The 20839-nt window shown below is 36.0% G+C and overlaps 1 protein-coding gene across 3 annotated transcripts in view; it reads right to left on the bottom strand.

The window, feature by feature from the left end:
- Positions 1 to 20839, bottom strand: part of FBN1 (fibrillin 1) — a 4097759-nt gene that overhangs the window by 673944 nt on the left and 3402976 nt on the right. For all 3 annotated transcript variants that reach the window (XM_044077620.1, XM_044077621.1, XM_044077622.1), the window contains exon 54: positions 8253 to 8372. In XM_044077620.1, coding sequence (XP_043933555.1) covers positions 8253 to 8372 — 120 coding nt within the window. The remainder of the gene's footprint in view (positions 1 to 8252; positions 8373 to 20839) is intronic.

Below are 20839 nucleotides of genomic sequence, written 5' to 3'. Positions count from 1 at the left end.
CCTGCAAAGATCACTGTTCTTTGTTTAGACAGTGCATTTTCTAACTTTTATATTGAACTGCACATCACTAAGACAGTAGTTAGCCAAGTTAATGACTGATTAGTCAGACCAATTTGTTTGAGCTTCAGCAGAAGCAAAATACTTTTATCAAAAGCTTTACTGAACAGGACTTTCAAAATGTCTGTAGACTAATCAACAGCTTAATTTCAGCTCTTTCACTTAAAAAAAATTGAGAAATAGTGCCAGTGATATTGTCAGCTTGAGTAAATTTCAGTTAATGTAAACTGCTGGATAACTGAAAAGAAACTCAACAGAAACTGAAAGAAAATCAATCAAAAACATGAACAAAAAATACTGGCTGGGAAGACTCCTGCAGAAGTTCAGCTAAACGCAGTTTAAGCTTTGGTTTTGTACAACAAGTGGCTTCAAGTAATTTACAGGAAAAAAATCAAATGTACTCAGAGGTGACTAAAATAAATGAAACACTGAAGAGGTATATCAACTCAAATGACAGAAGGCTGGAAAAATAGAAGAGCTTTAACAAGCAATCCAGATGACCTGCTAAAACTCAAAAACCAGAAGCTGAAATGAAGAAATGGCTGGTTGAATATAAGACTTCTCAAGAAGAGCTGGTATAAAAATGCTAGTTAGAAGACAGAGCAGGCACAGAAAACCTGACATTTTCTACTGTACAAGAGAAACTGAAAGGAACAGTCTGAATTAATTGTATGAAAGCACAAATAAGCATCTGGACTGACATTCCACAGCAGAATTTGATAACAGAAAGGGGACATTGAGTGTATGCCCCAAACCTGGCCATGAGAAAGCAGCCAAGACCTGTAAAAGTAAAGATGCAGTCATAACAGCATGAAGTGTTGATCATGACAAAACTGTGGAAAAAGGGAAAATATTAAAAATTGTTGTCAAGAAGTCTGCAGCTGAAGGTATTTGTACATTCTGCTCTGAGTGAAATTTAAAAAGATTCACTGGTGACTACTTTTACATGAAAACAAATTGTCTGCAGGTGTATGCAATTAATCTTGAGAATTCTGAGCATTCTTTGCTGAGGGAAATGCAAAATTTAAAAGTACACTGGTAAGCACTTCGTGAAAAATAAAGTTTGAAATTATAGGAAGTGAAAAAGAGACTGCAGCCTCCCTAGCAGCATCAATACTTTAATCCCTTTAACAGAATAGTGTACAATGTAGTTTTGTTTAAAAATAGCTAGTACACTTTTTCTTAGGGCTAGAAGTTAATGTTTTCTTAAAGCATATAAGCTGTTTGCCATATCTGGGAGGAGAATAGAGATAAGAAAAAAACAGACAGCAATCGGTGTATGTGGGAACACACACTGTAATATGTGATTCACCATCAGTAACCTTAACTTTAGATTAGGTAATGCCTATGGGTGCAGCTTATGATATGGGAAAATTGTTCCTTTCCTGAAGATTAAACTTCATTTTTTGAGGATGAGTTTTGTGTTTTTTTTCTAAGTTAATAGGGGATGAGGTGTTATGAAAATGTATTTTTTGAGGGTTTTCATTAAAAAAATGCCTTGAAAATGTGACACAGATTCAAACAGAGATGAGAAGAAACAACTGTATAAACGATCAGCCTGGCAAATGTGTACATGTAATACTAAAGTTGGAAATACAAAAAAGCTGCCATGTATAATAGGTTGGAACAACTGCTTTTTACCATAATGGCTACACTATCCACATTACCTTGGAATGTAAATGGTCTTACATGCATAGACAAAAAGGAAAGTGTATTGAATTATATTAAAAAATGAGGTGTACAAACAGCAATGCTGCAGGAGACATTTTGAAAGAAATGAGCATGTGGATTTGACAAAGTAAGAATTTTCAGGATGGATATTCAGCAGAATATCAGGGTCAAATGAAAAGAGGACTAATTATACTAAATGCAAGAAGGGCTCCAATAGTGAAAAGATAATAATGTTAGATTTGTGGTAGTAAGGGGCTATTGGCAAGGAAGAAGGATTACACTGGCATGTATTTATATTCCACCTAAAACTGCTATTATGGAGCTTAAAAAAATTTGAACTAATCATCAGTTTTCACCAGCGGATATTACTTACAGGCAGGGACTAGAACTTGATTTGCTATAGTGAGGACAGATGTATCAGGCGGGGTACAACAGAAATACAAGTAAACAGGGTAGATTTCTAAAGGCATTCATAAAAATATTTGCTATGGAAGATGTGAATTCAGTAGTAAGAACTTGGACAGAATTTACATATAATTCTCCAAGGTACAATAACAAAGCTAAACTAGAAAGAAATGATATTTCACAGGAACATGTGCATTTATCTGAAAGCTTCAACACACAATGTAGGATAATGAAATAAAAATGAGGCAAGGGAACTTTCCTACATACCTATCTGTTAAGGAGAGAGGACTCTATGGAACAGGTAGTGGAAATTATTAAAGAGATATTAGCGAAATTAGAAATATCTTCAGAAGTTATAGTTAGTAACTGGAATACAGCTAAAATAGAGTTTAAAATAGTGTAGAAATAAAAGATAAAGAGATATGATTAAGAAGTGATAGAAATTACTTAGAAGGGCTGATACAGGTTAAAGTATTTCAGAATAAGAGGAATTTCACTCAACAAGAGTGCAGAGTGCTAAAGAAAGTAAGGATGCATAGAAAGACTGCTGTTAAACAACTATTTTTTATAATAACTCCAGAGCAGAAAAACTTTTAGCACAGTAACTTAGGCAACTGAAAGCAGAAAGGGTTGCTGCCATACTTAGGGAGCCTATAACAAGAAAAATAATCACAGATCCTTTAGCAATGTTTTGTAAATATTATGAACATTTCTATAAAGCAGACAGATGTGGAAATCAAGAAAGAGCAGAAAAGGAAATATTTATGTAAGACTTAATTAAGGCAAGGTTAGAGGCAGATGGGGCTCAACAATTAACAGTTAAGTTAGGAGGAGATAAGATAAAAATGGTGATGTATAATCAATATTCATGAAAGTCTCCCGGAAAAGAGGGTATTCTTGTAGAAGATCTGGAAGATTTTGTTTAACAGTATTTTAAAAGGAGAGGAAGCACCAGTATGTTGAATGAAAGCTGTGGTGGCTGTAATACCTTATGACAGTAAAGATCCATCAGACCTAGCTTCATGTAGACCCATTTCAATTTTAAACCATGATAATAAAGTGTTTACATGTATACTAGCTAAAAGAATGGAAAACATCTTGCCAAAACTGATAGATATGGATCATTGTGGCTTTGTGGAGAGGAGGCAAACATTTGACAGCATTAATAGAACAATGATGATCCAGAGGGAGAAAGAAAATACTGGTGTTGTTGGTGGGTCTTTATGCAGAGAAAACATTCAACAGAGCAAGCAGGGATTTTATGAGTAAGGCAATAGCAGAATTTGCATTCCCTGATGCAGTAACATGGTTAATTAGGAGAATATATGAAGGATCAGAGGCAAGAATTAAAGAGGGAGGTTTTGTCTCTGATACGTTGTATTTGAACAGCGACACCAGGTAGGGGTGTCCTGTTATCCCTTTGATATTAGCTTTATATTTACTTACTGGCAAAGAAAATAAGGGTCTCAGAAATGCATGGATATAATTGGTATAGTAATCAATAAAAAATGGCTTAATTTGCCAGATGATGTTATTTTCTACTTGATAAATCCAAAAAAAATATATATATACATCTCAGTGTTGTGGAACATTCTAAGATAATTTCAAGTCTTTTCAGGATACAAAATTAACAAAGATAAAAAAGGATATACCTGTAAATTATGTACTCACACACAAACTTGTTCCACAGCACCCATATTTATGGAGCTACAATAAGATGATATATTTAGCAGTATGGGTTAAAAAGGTTTCTGTTATGGCAGCTTAGAATTTATGGGAAGAGACTAAACAAAAGAAATTTTGGGAGCACTACATGCAGAATAATATTCACAAGAAGGAGGAGTAAGGTTTAAGGGAAGGTAGGAATTCAGCAATTTATTTAACGTTGGACTGATAATAGTTACAAAGAAAGAAAAGAAAACTGAGAAACTGGAAGCTATTTTTATGGATATGGATAGTAAGATACAATCAGTGAAAATGTTTTTTTGTCCCTTATTTTATTAACCAAAGGAGGAGAAGAATTTGCGGACAGCAATTAACAAAGAATTGAAGGAATTTATCTGCAAGGGAAAGAGAGCTAGATTTACGTATGATAAGCTAATCCTTCCAACAGGACAAGGTGGTTTTAGGACTACCTGATTTGAAGTGATAATTTAGAGCTACACAGTTATGGCTGATATCCATAACACAAGCAGAAGGTTGCACTGTGAAATGGAAAGAATGATAATGAAGCAAGGGTGGGGGATTTAAGAAATAAAGAGAGCTTGTGATTCTGGATGCAGATCCTTAAGGAGAATAATAACCATACAGAATAAATAGACAGGGAAAAGGTAATAGAATGGGATGAGGCCAAGAAGATGTTTGGACTGCAGGCCAGAGACTGCTTTCCCTACCAGGGATTGCTATCAGTGTGCAGACAAAGAGAAAGCTATAGGGAATTCTTAATTGAAAGGCCTGCTCTGGTAGAGTTTTTAACTGAATCTAGAAAAGAAACTGCTGTTAAAAAAGGGTAATTAGTAGGGCAAATAAAATACTGCATGATAACTATAAGAATCAGTCAAAGGAGGTTAGAAAGGATTGGGAAGACAGACTGGAAAAGTAATTTACAAGTGAACACTGGGAGGACATATGTATGGCTCCCAAGTATGCAACAAAGTGCAGAAGGTTTAGAATTTTTGCTTGGAAGTATTTGCATATCTATTTTTATTCCCATAGCAGAACTCAAAGAATTTTTCTTAAGGTAGACAGCAAATGCTCGAGGTGTGATGGGGAAGAAAGCGGTGTCTGGGTTCATATGTCTTGGGATGTAATGAGTTGGCATTTTTTAAAAATTCCCCACAGAGTACTCCATCATAAACACTCAGTGAGCAAATGGCTGTAGCTAAGGAAATGATTCTTTTGAGGTGGGACACTGGATCTGAATTGCCTAGACATAGTAAGGCCTTATTAAGTTTAATTCTGTTCACTACCAAAAAAAAGCACTAACTAGAAAATGGAACTCAAAGTTAAAACCAACTCTATTTGAACTACTGAACATTATAAAAGAAATAAAAGACCTGGAAAGGGGATCTTTAGAAAAGGGAAGGAGCAAATTGCATAGAAATAAATGGAAATTGTGGGAACAATACATGCAGAATAAAGTTCAGGAGAAGATGGAATGAGGTTTATGGGAAACACAAATTCACCAACAAAAAGTCTTAGTAAATGGAAGGTTTCTTTCCATATCAGTTTTTAGTTTTTGATCTACAAACATTACCAAAGAATGTGTTTTTGGCCCACTTGCAGCTATTATGGGTCTCATTGGAGGATCTACCCATTCTTATCAACTTTGGGGATACCAAAGATAGATGGTATTAATGGTTCCTCAGTATGTAAAAAACTGTAGGTATCTACATCAATAACATTCAGTATAAGAAGATCATTCAAGCAATAATCAATCTTAGAATATACCAAATTAATTTCATTTTTAGACACTAGTGTGTATTTGTCCTTGTTTCCTAACAATTTCATCATTATACCCATATATTGTACAGTATCCATAATCACCATTCCACCTCCTTTATCAGGTATCCTTATTTGTATGTACTTGTTCTTTCTTAATTGTTCTAAAAGTATTTTCTCATTGTTAGAGAGGTTGGGATAAATTTTGTGTTTGCTCTTATTTCTTTCTCAACTACAGTGGTGGACTGTAAAAATTCTTTTTCTTTAATTTATTTTCTTCTGACCATATTCTATTGATAGAGAAAATCAAAATGTATTTTTCTAATAAATAACTTAAGGTCTATAAGAATCTTACTTTTATAATATTTTCTATTTGGAACAAATTTAAAACCTTTAATGAATACATTAAAAAAAGTGTTATCAATATTCAAACTACTATAGTTAAAAATGTTAATAAAATTATTAAATGAAAATATATTCCCTTCTTTTGTAATAGTCTCTTCTTTGTTGAAAATTGATACCGTGGTACCCCTAACACCCTGCCCATTTCTTTATGTGTTATTTACTTTAGATATTATCTTATTTTCATCTCTCACTCCTTTTTCTTAGATATCTGTAATACTATACTTGTTTGCTCTTCAGCCTTTCCGATCTTCTCAGCGGTGGAAATTCTAAAGGGTCATTAATATTAATACTAACGTTCATATCATCCTGTGTTCTACTTTGTCTGTACCTATCATCTCCTCTTGTCTCATAGTATTCCTGGTTTTCTCCTTGTGTTTTCTGTTAAAGTCTATTATTATATTTAAAATCACGTGGCTTTGTATAACTTCTATATTCCCATATTCTATCCTATCTCTTTTGAATTTATTGTGTTTTCTCTTTAATAAGTAGTTACGCATATTATCTACCTGTTTCATGATATGATAGCATTTCTCTCTTTCTTCAGCCATAGTGTATCCACTATTTTATTGTTGTTGGTTTCTATCTTTTTAAAAATGATATCCATGTCTACCTCATTTTGTTTAATGACAGCCCTCATTATATCAAACCCACATTTATCAAATATTCTAATAAGCTCTTTATGAAAATTTGCGCCTTCAAAGATATTATTAGGATATTTATAAATTGATAATCCCTTTGGAACAATCTGATGATTAATACATTTTTTCAAATAACAATTATCCATTTTCAGCATTTTGTATCTTAGCATATAGTCTTTTATTTTATATAAATTAATTTCATATGTGTCTGTAAATATCTCTTCATTATTAGTCTGTGTGAGCTTTACAAAAGAGTATTTATCTGTAAGCCAAAGTCTAGATTTTCATTTATACGATTCTGTTTATGACCATTAGAAACATTATGATGGCCAGGGAAGGTCTCACTAGAATTAATATCACCTGGTAGTCCATTCCTTCAATTCAGACGTGGCAAATCTGAAAAAAATCTATGATATCCCTTATCTTGCTCCTTCTGCTGGCATGAATCCATGTAGAAATGCAAAATCCATTAAGAACATCAGTAAGTCGCGTTTGACTCAAATGGTTTACTTTTCTTTGCATTAACGCACTGTTCTACCATGGTACATCCCCACTTTGGTGTAGTCGCTTGTCATATCCTTTTTGATTCATCATTTCCTGGTTGCCAAGGATAGTGTTATCTCAGTCTTTTGTAACTTATCCCAGTAGCGATTGGGAAAAACATGTTCACTAAGTGGGTCAATTCACCAAATCATAACTGTGTATTGGCATACACACCTAGAATACTGAGGGTTCCCCCACTGGGAAACATACCCGTTCATCACTGCTCTCCATCTGTAAAACTCACTGAATCACCAATAAAAAGTCGCAGTAAATGGAAGGTAGTACAGTGCAAAATATCCAACTAAAGTCACTAACCAAAAACAACAATCGCAGTGTGAAGGTCCCGTAATCAGGCATTTAAAATTTCCGTAAAAATCAAACTTTAATGAATATTAAAAAAAAAAAACAACTTTAATTCTAGAACTCTTGTCAGCAATTTTTGTCCTGAACTTAGGACTTCTTCAGAAACAAGCTAAGCCCAACCTCTACCTAATATATGATGACATGCTTTATCTCTTTCTGAAAGATGGAATGTTGGTTCTGGTAACATCTAGCTGAGAATTTACCATAAGAGCTTACCTTTCTTAGTGGGGCATGTATATCCAAACACATCAGGAAAGCAGGAGATAAAGAAGTCTAAAACATCCTCTTTGCTAGTGCATATGTCAAATGGACTCCATTAAATATTTTCTAGATCTGCCAAAAAGCAAGGTAACAGGAAATTGTTTCCTTAGTATACCTCTCAGCCACTTGGTGCAAGAAATCTGGATAAAACCTAAAATAACGGGGGCGGGGGGCAAAGACCCAAAAATAGGGACAGATGTTAAATATTGTTCTTAAAAACCTACAAAGTTGGTAGAATAATTGGATTTGTGTTAGCACCCATTTTCTGAAGGATATGAAATTTGAAGCTCAACTGTATATAACTATTTAGTGAATTCAATCTTCAATGATTTGCCAGAAAACCACACATTTTACGAAGAACACCCAAAAATATGAGACAAAAATCTGGACATTCTGCAAAAATCTGGACAGTTGAGAGTAGGCTACTTTAACTTTGCTATTACCCATTAAAATCAATTAAAAACATACCTTCACAAGCCATCATAGGTCCAGGTTCAAAACCTTCATCACAAATGCAGTCAAATCCACCAACTACGTTCAGGCAGGTACCATTGCCACAAGGATTACCAACAGAGCATTCATCAGTATCTGTTCAGGAAAAGAATACAAAAAGAAAAGAATGCATAGTAAAATAAAGATACTGTACACTAAAATGACAGTAACAGATGTGACTGCACAAGACATATGCATGATTCATCCGGTCATGCAATCATTTGTGACTTACTTTAATAAACATCCTTCATTATTCACTTTGTTTCACTCAAGAATGATGAATGTATCCTGTGGTTACTAACAGGAACAACTTTTAACAGCTCACTGCAGTGACTTTAAAAGATGTATGTAGTATGAAGGCTCTGTGGTTAAAATTTCTGCTTCACTGCTCCAGCATCTGGGGCTCAATCCTGACTTGTACTGTGTTGAGTCTGGTCTCATTTTGCTTTGTGTGGGTTTTCTCCAAGTTCTCCAGTATCCTACAACCTCTAGAAAACATGCTGGTTGATTGGCTAATTCTGAAGTGATCATATTTATTGTATTTAGTTCTTCCTCTGTAGCAAACCTCATGGTTGAAAAACGTTTGTGAGAGGCCAGTTCACTTAGTTAACAAATGAAAAAATTCAGTGACAGCACATTTGTAGCACTCCTTTTATACCTACTATAAATATCTCATTCTCATCTGGTCATTTCCCAGAATTATGGAAATCCACCTGAAGTGATTCTACTGCCTAGAGTTACCATTTCGTATGGTGATAAAGTACCACCCAGTTATGTTATTAGTGTCTTTCTCAAATCCATGAATGACAGGCAATATGCCTGAACTACAGCATGGGTTTATAGAGAATATAAGAATATAGTACAATAAGCTCAACACTGTAAATCATCAACAATATCTTCAAGGTTACATATAGGGACTGGCTTCTGGATTAATCTTCATAGATCTTATGACAGACCATGATTCTATGTCTTACCATGGTCTTCTCTATTTATTGACCCATGGTCTGTGTATATCCATCCCCATTAGAATGATTCACAGGAATGACAAGATGTTTGAGGCTACTGAGTCTTGCAGCCATTACGCCTTGCCAATACCTACCCTAGACTCCACCACCCCTCTCAAGGAGGGAGAGACCAGTCAAACCCAGGGTGAATTTATGAATACCCATCCAATCATCCAGGTCTTATTTGAAGGAAGATAGTATATCACACTGTTTTATCTGCAGGGGAAGTTTATTACAGAGGCAAGGGAGACACTGACTAATGACTCTGTCTCTCCTTTTTTTTTGCTGCCTGTAGGACTGTCTGGTTTGTGAAGGTACAAGATCCAAGATTACTGGGTCCCTGACTGCCAGGAAGGCAAGGCATATATCACCTCTGAGAAGCCTATAAGACAAATAAAGGGCCAATGGTTCTAGTCTTTTGGAATTTTAAGCTTGAAATCCTCTGTTAGGAACGTCTCAGGCATTTCCAATTGTTTGACATGTCTAGTGCTGTGCATCTCATAGGGGGCACTGTATTCTACAACTGGTCTGATTAGTGCTGAAAACAAGGAGACAATAACATCTTAAGACCTGGATAATACTCCTTTGGTGATCAACTACACAAAGTAGAAGGATTTCCTGACAACCACTGCTCCTTGGTGATCAAAGGAGAGGGAATTACCAATCCAGGTTCCCAAGTCTCCAACTACATTTTTATTAAAGTGGGGTACAGGTTCCTAGGTACTTACTAGGCTATTGACCTGTGAGGATCTTAAGAAGCCTAGCCTTGCATTCCCATGACAATTATTAACTCTTACATTTTGCAATACAAATATCCACAGACAGGCCAAACAAGAATATGTTGGGTAGTGACAATGATATATGCTGGGGAGGTAGGCTGTCTGCCAAATATGACAATGTTGCATTTTTTTAGCATTAATTTAAAGCTGTTTTCAATACAACACCACACAAGGGTTTATTTGCAATAGCTTTACATTATTAATTATGATAGAATGGGGAATAGTGTCAAATGCCTTGGCCAAATCAAAGTAGGCCGTTTGTACAGTGAGACCATTGTCAACAGCTTGTGTTATCTTTTCAAAGACATTTATAGGTTCATTAGACAAGATCTATCTTTTGCAAAACTGCTGCAGATTCAGCCTGATGAGATTTGTAATGTCTGTGTTAGTCAAGCCTATTATAGTGATTTCCATGGCCTTACAAATGAGTCTTGTCAGGCTGATGGGGCTATAGTTTCCAGGGATAGCAGCATGGCCACCTTTATGGGGTGGCATCATCAGCGCTGCAGGGTTAACTGACTTATGTAGAGGTTCCACAGCGTGTTTAGAACTATTTAACAACCGGCCCAGTATGTTATTAGGTCACATGGAGGAATTGTTTTTAGTCATGCCTCACATGTTCTTTAGTGATGAATGGGGATTTGAGAGATACAGGGATTGTAGGACTTTGGTCAATTATCCCAAGAGTGCAATTTGCACAACATTTATTTGCTAGTACATTGGCAATGTCCCCCAGGTCTGAGTAGGTTTTGCTACTTAGAGGGACTTTTGTACATTGTTGAGTGTTGTTTCTTAATTTTCTAACAAACCTAAAGAAGACTTTATAATTGTCATTGGTTAAAATGCCAACTCGAGTTCATGGGCTGCCTTATAAGATATAATAGTCGTTTTTAAATTCTTAGTCAAATTCTTAATATTTTTCTTCACTGGGGGGATTAGATCTGTGGTAAACCGAATTACTTTTTTTCTTTTATTGTATTTTTTTATTTATGTCAGGGGTCTGCCAAGGTGTTTTGGTTTTTAAATTTTACAGTTGCATATCGATCTAGATGGGACTGCCAATTCTATACATTTATTTATTTACTTATGTGGATATCAAATTCCTTTGAGACTCTATCTGCTGAGAAGATCTCTGAGGTGATGTTATAAGTGAATTTTAAGACTTCAACATAGAATTTCAGATGATTTGTGTGTTTTCGTCTTTGAATTCCAGTATATTGTTTTCACTGGATTTAGATAGTTTGAGGGAAAAGCTTAAAAGCTTATGGTCTGATTTAATCAGAGAGGGAGTCACTAGTGGAGCAATGCATTTTGATGCTATATTTGTAACTGCTACGTCAAGAATATTTTGTCTTTTAGTTAGCCTAGCAACAATATGATCCATTCAGGTTTATTAAATCTGACAATTTCTGTGCATATCCTATGCTGAAGATGTAGGTGCTCCAGTCAACTGATGGATACTTAAAGTATGGACAGTTTTTACATCATATTTTATGGGGAGTTTTTTTATGGGAACTTCATCACATTCAGGAACCTGTTATGTACTTCCAGAGTCGTGGAAGGTGTTCTGTAAAAGGTGATAAATTAATAATTGATTTCGTTTAATTCAATTTAGAGTTAAATAAGTTTCATTTGTGGGTCTCTGGGAAACTATCTAAAGGTGATAAGGTCTTTGACAAATGTGGACAAACAACCACAATTGCCATTTTGTCTGAAGGGATAGTAAGCACTAAACACAGATATGATGTGATGGGAGTACTTTCTGGGCATTTAAACCATGTTTCTGTGGTTAAACATACACAGATATTCATACATTTTCTTCAATGAAACATTCATCAACTGAACTTTGCCTAAAAAAGGCACTATGGGGCAGCAAGGGTTTTACCCAGTATGGGGCTTTGAATAAGAAATGGAGACATTCCCATGCAAAGCAAGTAGGACTGCTGAGCATCTCATTCATGCTGACACATACTGGATCCCCTAGAATGACACCAATTATTTAGTCGAATGTTGAAGACAATCATATTTTCTTAGTACCTAGGCATCATTTGTGGAGAAGGAAGGATTCTGCTCAGTATCATGAACATGCCTGCATTTCTAACATGAATAGAAAGCTCAGATATGACTCTCACTCCAAACTCATTCATCCCCATATGCAAAACTATCATGTCGTAGTTATATTTGCCTGATGTAAAGGTCCTAAGGACCTTTGAGATGTCAGAGATCCTGGAACCTAATCAGAAATCTCTAACATCAGCCCCGTGTACAATGGTCTGACATACATCTACTAACAAACATTCTCTACACTCTTAGCCTCAATGTTATCTGACTTACCAGATGTAAGCTAAGACAAGGTAATTAATGTTCTTCTCATTGTCAGACTGTCTTTGCCCAGACTAGGGAGTGGGGAATCTATGTCTCTCACGATGGCATTGCCAATCACTAAACATTTTTGTTTGTGTAGTGCTCTGGGGTACTGGAATTGATACTGTTTGTTTTAGGATGACTCTTTGTTAAAGGTAAGATATTATGCAATGCAATATTTGATTTTTACTTTTGCAGGTCTAGGAGGCTTACGTAATGATTTCTTTACAGTGTCAGCATATGATATATTATGTATCAGGGTAGGGTGAAAAGCATGTGGTGTGTCAGTTCAGTGCTCACAGTCTGTTTTTTTTTAGATACATTAAGGCCTCCACAGCTCTTAAATATTTGCACATCTCACAAACGTTCAGTTTTCATTCACGAGAGACTGTCTTTGTCTTGCTCAACTTGTCTACCACAATCTCTTGCTCTGACAGAATGCAAGGTGTTTGGAGGGTTAAAGAGTGCTGTACAGCTATCTCTCAAGCCATCATAGTCAGCCTGCATAGGGGGTACAACCTTATACCTCCCTGCTTATGTACCACATGATTGTGGTATTATCTTTAATCACTTGTAGTGCTCCTGGTAAGCACAGGTGATAAAGAGATTTAAAAGCATGAGTCACAGCCAACATCTCCTTTACACTGAGGTGCTTTGGTCTGTCTGAGTGACTCCACAGACTTGCACCTTTACCCCCAAGGATTTTGTTCCCCAAACTCTAGTGAGATATTGGTTGCGGGTCTGGAGGAGAAAAAGAGGCCTGGGTTCAGCTGAATTTGTCTCAACAAATACAGTTCCATTTTTAGATAGCCCAAAACTGGGATTTGATGGGTCCATGTGTTTTTATAGAAACCACTGCATCTTTCTCATGTGTAGCCTGGCTAGAGGAATCATGATAATTAAAGAAGTCATGAATGAATGAGTGGATTTACAGTACCAGCTGGATGAGAATTTAATACACAATGAAAACACTGGGATTAATGAGACTAATGGTGATGAAGATCTATCCTTCGTAACAACTGATACAGCAGATATTACTGTATTAGAAGCTGAAGGTTCTTCAGAGCTGGCCAGCAAAGATATTCTTGTAATTGGAGATTCAGTTATTAGAGGAACTGATACTTACCTTTCAAGAGAAGATAATGAACATCGAATAGTGTGATGCTTGCTAGAAGGAAAAATAGAAGATGTGAGACAAGCCTTGGAATGCCTTAATGTAAGGAAGTACGGATCCAGTTTTATTCATGTTGGTACAAATGATGCCATCCACAAGGATTCTCTGACTGTTAGTAGGGAACTGACAGCCCACTTAGATAGTACAGCTTGTACTGGTGTTAGAACGTATTTTTCACAAATCACCTATAGAAAGGATAGTCAGGTCACTGTGAATGAAAAGATTTTTGGGGTAAATACCTACATGGAAAAAAATGTCTTGTTTTAAAAAATGGAAATGTATGAAGCATCCAAGCCTAGTTTTGGGCACATGTGTTTAGACAGGATGGTGTGCATTTGTGAAGATCAGGGAAGAGATTTTTGCAGCAGACATTTTGCAATATTTGACAAACGCCTAGCAGGATTTTTGCCAGGTCAAAAATGTAATAGTTCACAGACAGCAGTATCTGATGCATCTCTGATGATTGTTAATGCTAGTAGCATTAATAATAAATTTTTTTAATTGGAAAATGTGCTATATTCCCGCAAAATTTATGCTGTTATTGGTTGTGAAACATGGTTAAAGAACAATGACTGTAAACCATTTCTGTCAAGGTATAAGTGTTTTTACTGTAACAAACACTCTAACAAAAAAACAGGTGGAAGTGTTATGATAGGGTTAAAGATAATTATCAGACCAGTGATATAATTATCAGACCGGTGATTATTACTTATTTAATGATAACACCAATACTACAGACTGTGTAACTGTGACAATAAAGACAACCCTAGAACATATAACACTTGTTGGAGTGTATAGACCTCCAAAGTCAAGTGCAGATGACCTAGAAGAATTCATACGTTTCTTGCATGAAGCACAGGAGGGAAGAATAATATTAGCTGAGGACTTAAATTTAGCAGAAACAGACTGGAATAATATTGATTAACAATGTTAGTAAAGAAATTATTCACAACGTATATTCAGGAACAACAATTGCTTCAGATTCTAAATAAAAACCTACCAGGAGATGGAATATACTAGACATTGTTTGTGTTCCTAAAGAAATTACTGATACTTCAAGTCAAGCTTTACCACCATTGATGTGCAGTGATCATGGGGTTATAAAGGTTAATTTGTCACTAGATAATTCTGCCAAACTGAAATCTAAACCAATGCACAGAAGGTTAATTACAGATTATATGGAAGCAAAAGAGTCACTATGTAAAACTAACTGGAGTGAAGTGTTAAGTGGGAAAACTGCAGATGGAATGTGGAAAAGTTTTGAAAGAGAAACTGAGTGCAAAAACAATGTTTAACTTCAGGATCTAGGCATACAAAATCAGGGGGACTTATTTCCATAAGAACAAGATATCTGATTAAGATGAGAGACACAAACATAAGAAATGGAAGAGAGGTCGAACTGCAACTTTGAAAACTGAAATAAGCTGGATAAACAGATTAAGCATAGTGTGAGACAAGATCAAGAAAAATTTGAAGAAAATGTATATAAAGATATTGAGCATAACAGGAAACATTTTTATACATACATAACATGTGGAAGGAGTAAAGACACGCAAACTGATAAACTGTGTGCAGATTCTATAATTTATTCTCAAACACAACAGATTATAGACATATTTACAAAATCTTATGCAAAACAGTTTGGTTCCACAAAAGGGGTAACAAATTGTCCTAGTGACATCCAGGTAACCCCAGATACTGGAATCAAATTAGATTATATTGAAAAAGAACTGCACAAACTGGATCCAAACAAAGCACAGAGAGGAGATGGAATTAGTAACAATGACCTGAGAACACTTCAGCAAGAACTTACGGTACCATTATATCTATTATTCACTAGGTCATATAAATATGTTGCGATTTCTCAAGAATGGAGACATGAGCTTATTAAACCTGTCTTTAAGGGGAAAGGGGAGTAGGACAAACCCAGAGTCATATAGACCCTTAAGTCTACTTTCATGTTCTGGAAAAATAATGGAAAAGGTAATATTAGATAAGTTATTGTCAGAACTGGATAGGCTGGGACTTGAAACCATATATCACCACTGTAACACGATGTTCTATAACAATATAATAACAGCTATAAATGAAAAATAGTGCTGTGATGTAATTTATATAGATTTAACTTCAGCATTTCACAGGGTCATATACAAAACGCTGATCAATAAATTAGTACAACTAGGTATTGATGTATTCTTAATAAGATGGATAGCTGCATGGCTTACAAATAGGACATGGCAAGTGTCATACAGCAACTGGACAGGCTAGGGTGTCCCACAGGGCTCTGTCCAAGAACCTTATTTATTTAGATTGTATCTTTCAGACCTAACTTTTTCATCTGAGGTGTTTGACTGTCTATATGCAGATGACCTGAAATTGGGTGATTACATGTGTTACAGACAAGGCATGTCTGCAAAATAACTTGACTAAATTGACCATTTGGGCACAGGAGAATAATTTGCTGATAAATAAATCAAAAACTATGCATATGAGATTTGGGAGACATAAATTGAAAGGTGAATATTTAAGACAGCACACAGTGATTGAAACTGTAGACTCATTTAAGGACCTGGGTATATGTGTAGATTCAGCAATGAGTTTTTCTAATCATATCAGCAATTGGTTAGATATGGTTATAGAACTATAGGTTGTATAAAAAGATGTACAAAGTCTAGGAAATCAAAAAATGATGAAGTCATTGTTTGTTAGTTACATTATGACTAAATTAAGTATGGAATAACAATATGGAAAACCTATAAGAAAACAAGCATGAGTAAACTGGAAAGAGTACAACGAAAATATACCAAGAGCATCCATGGATGTGAAAACTTAAGTTGTTATGAAAGACTAAAATATCTGAACTTGTACAGTGTCTCTTACAGATATCTAAGAGGAGATCTTATTCAAGTATATAGGGTATTTAGAGACAACTACCTCTGGGAATGTTTGGGGTTATCAAGAAGTACTAGAGAATCATTGGACAACCTATGTAGAAGATTATATAGGAATGAGAAGTGTACTGATTGGTTCTCTGACAGAAGATGATGCATGAAACAGACTACCAAATTACATTAAAGCAAGTACTAGTTTAGATATTTTTAAGAACATCCTGGACACTTATTATGGGAACCAGTGTTATGGTATGTTGGCAAGCTAGAAGGGCTTTTAATGCCTGTGCTTGAAATATTTCTATACATGTATGTATGTGTGTATGTATGTATATATCAATTGTAGGATCCTGTGAAATTCCCTGGTTGAGACTGTTTGGAGAAACTCAGGAAAGCTTCCGGATACAAGTCTACTTTCTCAAGGGTTAGAAATGCATTCAAAAGACATGAATCTAGAAGGCATCTAGAAATATTATCCAGTTGGAAGGAAACAAGAAGGATTTTTAATTGTTGATTTGAAAGTTCAGTGTGAAAAGGAGATTTAAAACCCATGATGAGGACTTCTGTCACTTGGAAAAAGGTTCTTCAAAGATAAGCATGTCATGTAAAAATGAGACATGAGAATGCTATACAATCTGCATTGGGCAATCACTGGAGAGCCCATAGAGCTGTGGATCATCCAAAGGGCAATGCAGAGAAGTGATAATGTAACCCAGACAAAGAAAATCTGTGGAAAGGTCTGAACTCTGGGGCTATGGGAATATGTTACCATAAAACTCAAATGAAGGATAAGAGGTAACAAACCTTGCAAATTTAACACCTTGAACTTTGGAACATCTACAAACAGTTGAACAAGGACAGATTCAAATGTGGTCTCCAAGAGGAATACCAGAAAAAAGCCTTGAATAAAATCCTAGCAGATTGTAGGGCACTAGTTCTATGACCCCCCCAAGACAAGCACGTTCTGTAAAACCAGAGGGAACAGAGCTGTCTGGTTTTGAGGATGAAGGGGAATCTATCAAAAAGGAGGGACCATTTCTCTATGTCATATCACTCTTAAAATTCACTTGTCTGATATATAATCTTTTGTCACATGGGTAAATTTAGAGACAAATTGAGTGTCAGGTCTAGGGAAGGTGGGAAGGGAGGTAGCATAGTTATTCTTAGGTAGAGGTTTGTCCTTTCTTTTGAGAGGCTCCATTGTTTTTTGCCAGAACCTTCCTGACCTTTCGTTTTGGAAAACTGTTGGGAAGAAAGTTGATGGGGTTGCTTTTTATGTTTTTTGAATAGAAAACCTGAGGTTTTAGGAAGGGGGAGGTTGATAAATGTTAGTAACCCTTTGAGTTCATTTACCCTTCCTCAAACTGTTTGAGCGCCTTGATTACAACTAGACCAGACAGAACTTCTTTAGCTAAAGACGCACTTAAAATTTCCAACTTCACCTCCTCAGAAAACTTCTGGTTATGTACCCAGACAAAGAGCCTCATGGCAGTATCAGTAGCAGAAGTGCTAGAAACTGAATCAGTACAATCATACTAACTCTTAAGAAAATGTTTAGAAACCTGAGAGAGGGTAGACACAATAGGTTCAGAAAAGCCCTATTTTCTGCAGACAGATTAGCAGAGAAATTCCTCAAACTGTCTACACAGGCCAGCATGAAGGTTAACATATGAGCCTGGCAGTTCAAAATTGTAAAAGCCAAAGTGGAATAAGAAAAACATTCTCTTGCCAAATCAGTCAGATGCCTTACCATCTTTATCAGAAGGAGAGGGATTGGCACTGACTACATTAGCAGCAGCAGGAGAAGAAACAGAAATAGATGCTGGCTCTAACTTTAGATAAGAGAATAAATATTTGTTAGACTGAGAAATTCTATAAAGTATACCAGCCTTTTTAGGAACTGACTGTTAGGGTTATTGCAGGCAACACCAAGAGAATCCTGTTAGACTGGCATAATAGGAGCAGAGGAGGCATATGGGGCATCTAACTGAAACATATCATAATATCTTTTAACAGACAAGGCAGCACCTACCTGTTCCCATTGAAAAAAATGACTTATTCTGGACAGATTCTGTGAAGGAAAACTCTTCATATGGAGAAACTGAAGAATCACTGTCATCAGAGTCAGAAATAGGGACATGAGAAGAAAATGAAGGAAAAGCAATGTCCTTGCCAAAAATCAGAATCATCTGAAGCCTCATCCCTCTAAACCGCAGGACCCATATGGGATGACAAATCTGTGTGCTAGTCCACTGGATTCAGTCTTCAACAATCCTTTAGCCAAAGTACGTAATTCATCTCTTTCTTTACTGAAACATATTGTCAGAAGAATTATTTTAACCTTTTGTTTCTTCTTTCTCTGGACATCCCAAAAAATGAGACAAACTACGAGGATGTTCTTTAGGCTGGGCAACAGGTCCCCCCGAGAAACACCCTAACCCAAAGAAAGTCGTTCTCCTATGCCCAGGATGGACACTGGACCAGTTCATAATGAAGGTCACAGCAATACTAGAGAGTCCCAAGGAAACCAGCAAGTGCTCTGATGAACTAGTCCTGTCCAGTGCAGATTCACCTACTGACAGTTAAGACACAGACAGAGCCCATGTCAGAGACAAGTTCTTCTTGGAAAGTTTTTTCTTTACTCGTTTCCAGGCCGAGGAAGGGAACCTGAAGAGCAGAACTGCTGGAAGGATCAGTTCTGAGGTAAGTATAACACAAGCATTTCTACACTTTCCACTCCAAATTATCCCTAACACACAAAGTTGAAATGCGATACATTACCGTAACACCTTCACAAAAAAAGGGTATGTGTAACTGCAGGAAAGAAAAGGAGGTAATGAGTCATAAACTGTAGACAAGTACTTCATAACATTTTCACCAAAAGAAAACATTTTCTGATCCTTACTAAACACAAGGTAACCTGAGCAGCACAGAAAAGTTACTAACCCCCTGCTAAATAAATAAATACAAATAGCTTCTGTTATACTAAAAACCTAAATATTCATCAGAAATTATTAATATTACCTGTCTTCTTAAACAGACCATGACCAATTCTGTCAAAAATTGATCAGTCCATTGTCCACAACCCCTTTTTCCCATTTTTACACATGGGGTCAAGCTGTCATTTCAACACCATCAGGTGGCTTAAAAATAATGTGGAATGGTTTCCCATTGGAGACTTATTTGCCATAAATAAGGAGAAAGGTGACTGTCGAACATATCTCTCAATGAGTGAGAAATCTGGACAATGCCATAAATAATGGGGGGACGCAGGCCTAAAAATAAGGACAATTTTTTTAATTTTTTTGTTTAAAAGGGAAGTCTCACTGGGTTTGTAGTCCATTTTCAGTGCAGGGCTCCTACAAACTTAGAAAGTTGAAGGTTTTGCATTAGCATGAATTTTCTGAAGGATGTGAAGTCTGAAACTCAAATTTCTGTCATTATTTTCTAACTTCAATCTTTAATAAATTGCCATTGATTTGCCATAAACACACAATTTTATGAAAAATAGAACAAAAATATGAGGCAAAAATCTGGACATTTTGTGAAAATCTGTACAGTTGAAAGGTATGCAAATTGGTCCTGTGAAGCCGAGGTGCACTCTCGAGGGCAGCAAGAAAGTATTGAAATTACCTGCAGTATGATTGCTAATTTTCCTCCCAGGGCTCATGCATCAACAGGGGAGTCAGAACTTTGTAAATACTGTCTGGTAATTTTATCCTGGGAGGATACAACCCAACTAGGAAAAGGCTACTTGCAGCAGTGAGGATGATAAACTTTATGGGTTCATTTCACAAATCTACTTTCGCTGAACTGTGAAGTCAGAACAGCAGAGAATAGTCTAATCCAGTACATCCAGATGGCTACTATGAACTGAAGTTCACCAGCACATATTAGGAAAGTCACATTTTGCTATGCCGGGCCAGCAATGTACATGCTCACATCATATTCTCTTGAAATTATTTACTCTGAGCATGATAAAACTCAACAATTTTCTTTTACTGAATGCTCACAAAACCTGTTGTAGCAATACTGCAATACTGAAACTTATTAGCAGGACTTAAAAGTATGCAGAAGGCTAACATATATTATGAAATGAGCATTAAGCTTCCAGAGCATATGCCTAAAGGACATAACAGCAGTTGATCAGTCAAAATATTATAGACATAGTCTGAGATAATAACATTTAATGATGAACAGATGAACATATATGATTTGTCCTTCCACCATAATCACACAAGTGTCACTTATCTGCAGTACTGTTTTATTACAATATGCATGATGTCCGATCTGGAAAGGATACATTATTAAGAAGACAGTCTGGTCAGTTAAGATTATGTGCTTTACAGCAACT

Source organism: Protopterus annectens, chromosome 7.part0 (genome assembly GCF_019279795.1).
Source record: "Protopterus annectens isolate FY-2018-M chromosome 7.part0, PAN1.0, whole genome shotgun sequence".
NCBI classification, from domain to species: Eukaryota; Metazoa; Chordata; order Ceratodontiformes; family Protopteridae; genus Protopterus; species Protopterus annectens.
Note: the sequence above shows the minus strand (reverse complement) of the source record. Positions and strands in the feature narration are given on the sequence as shown.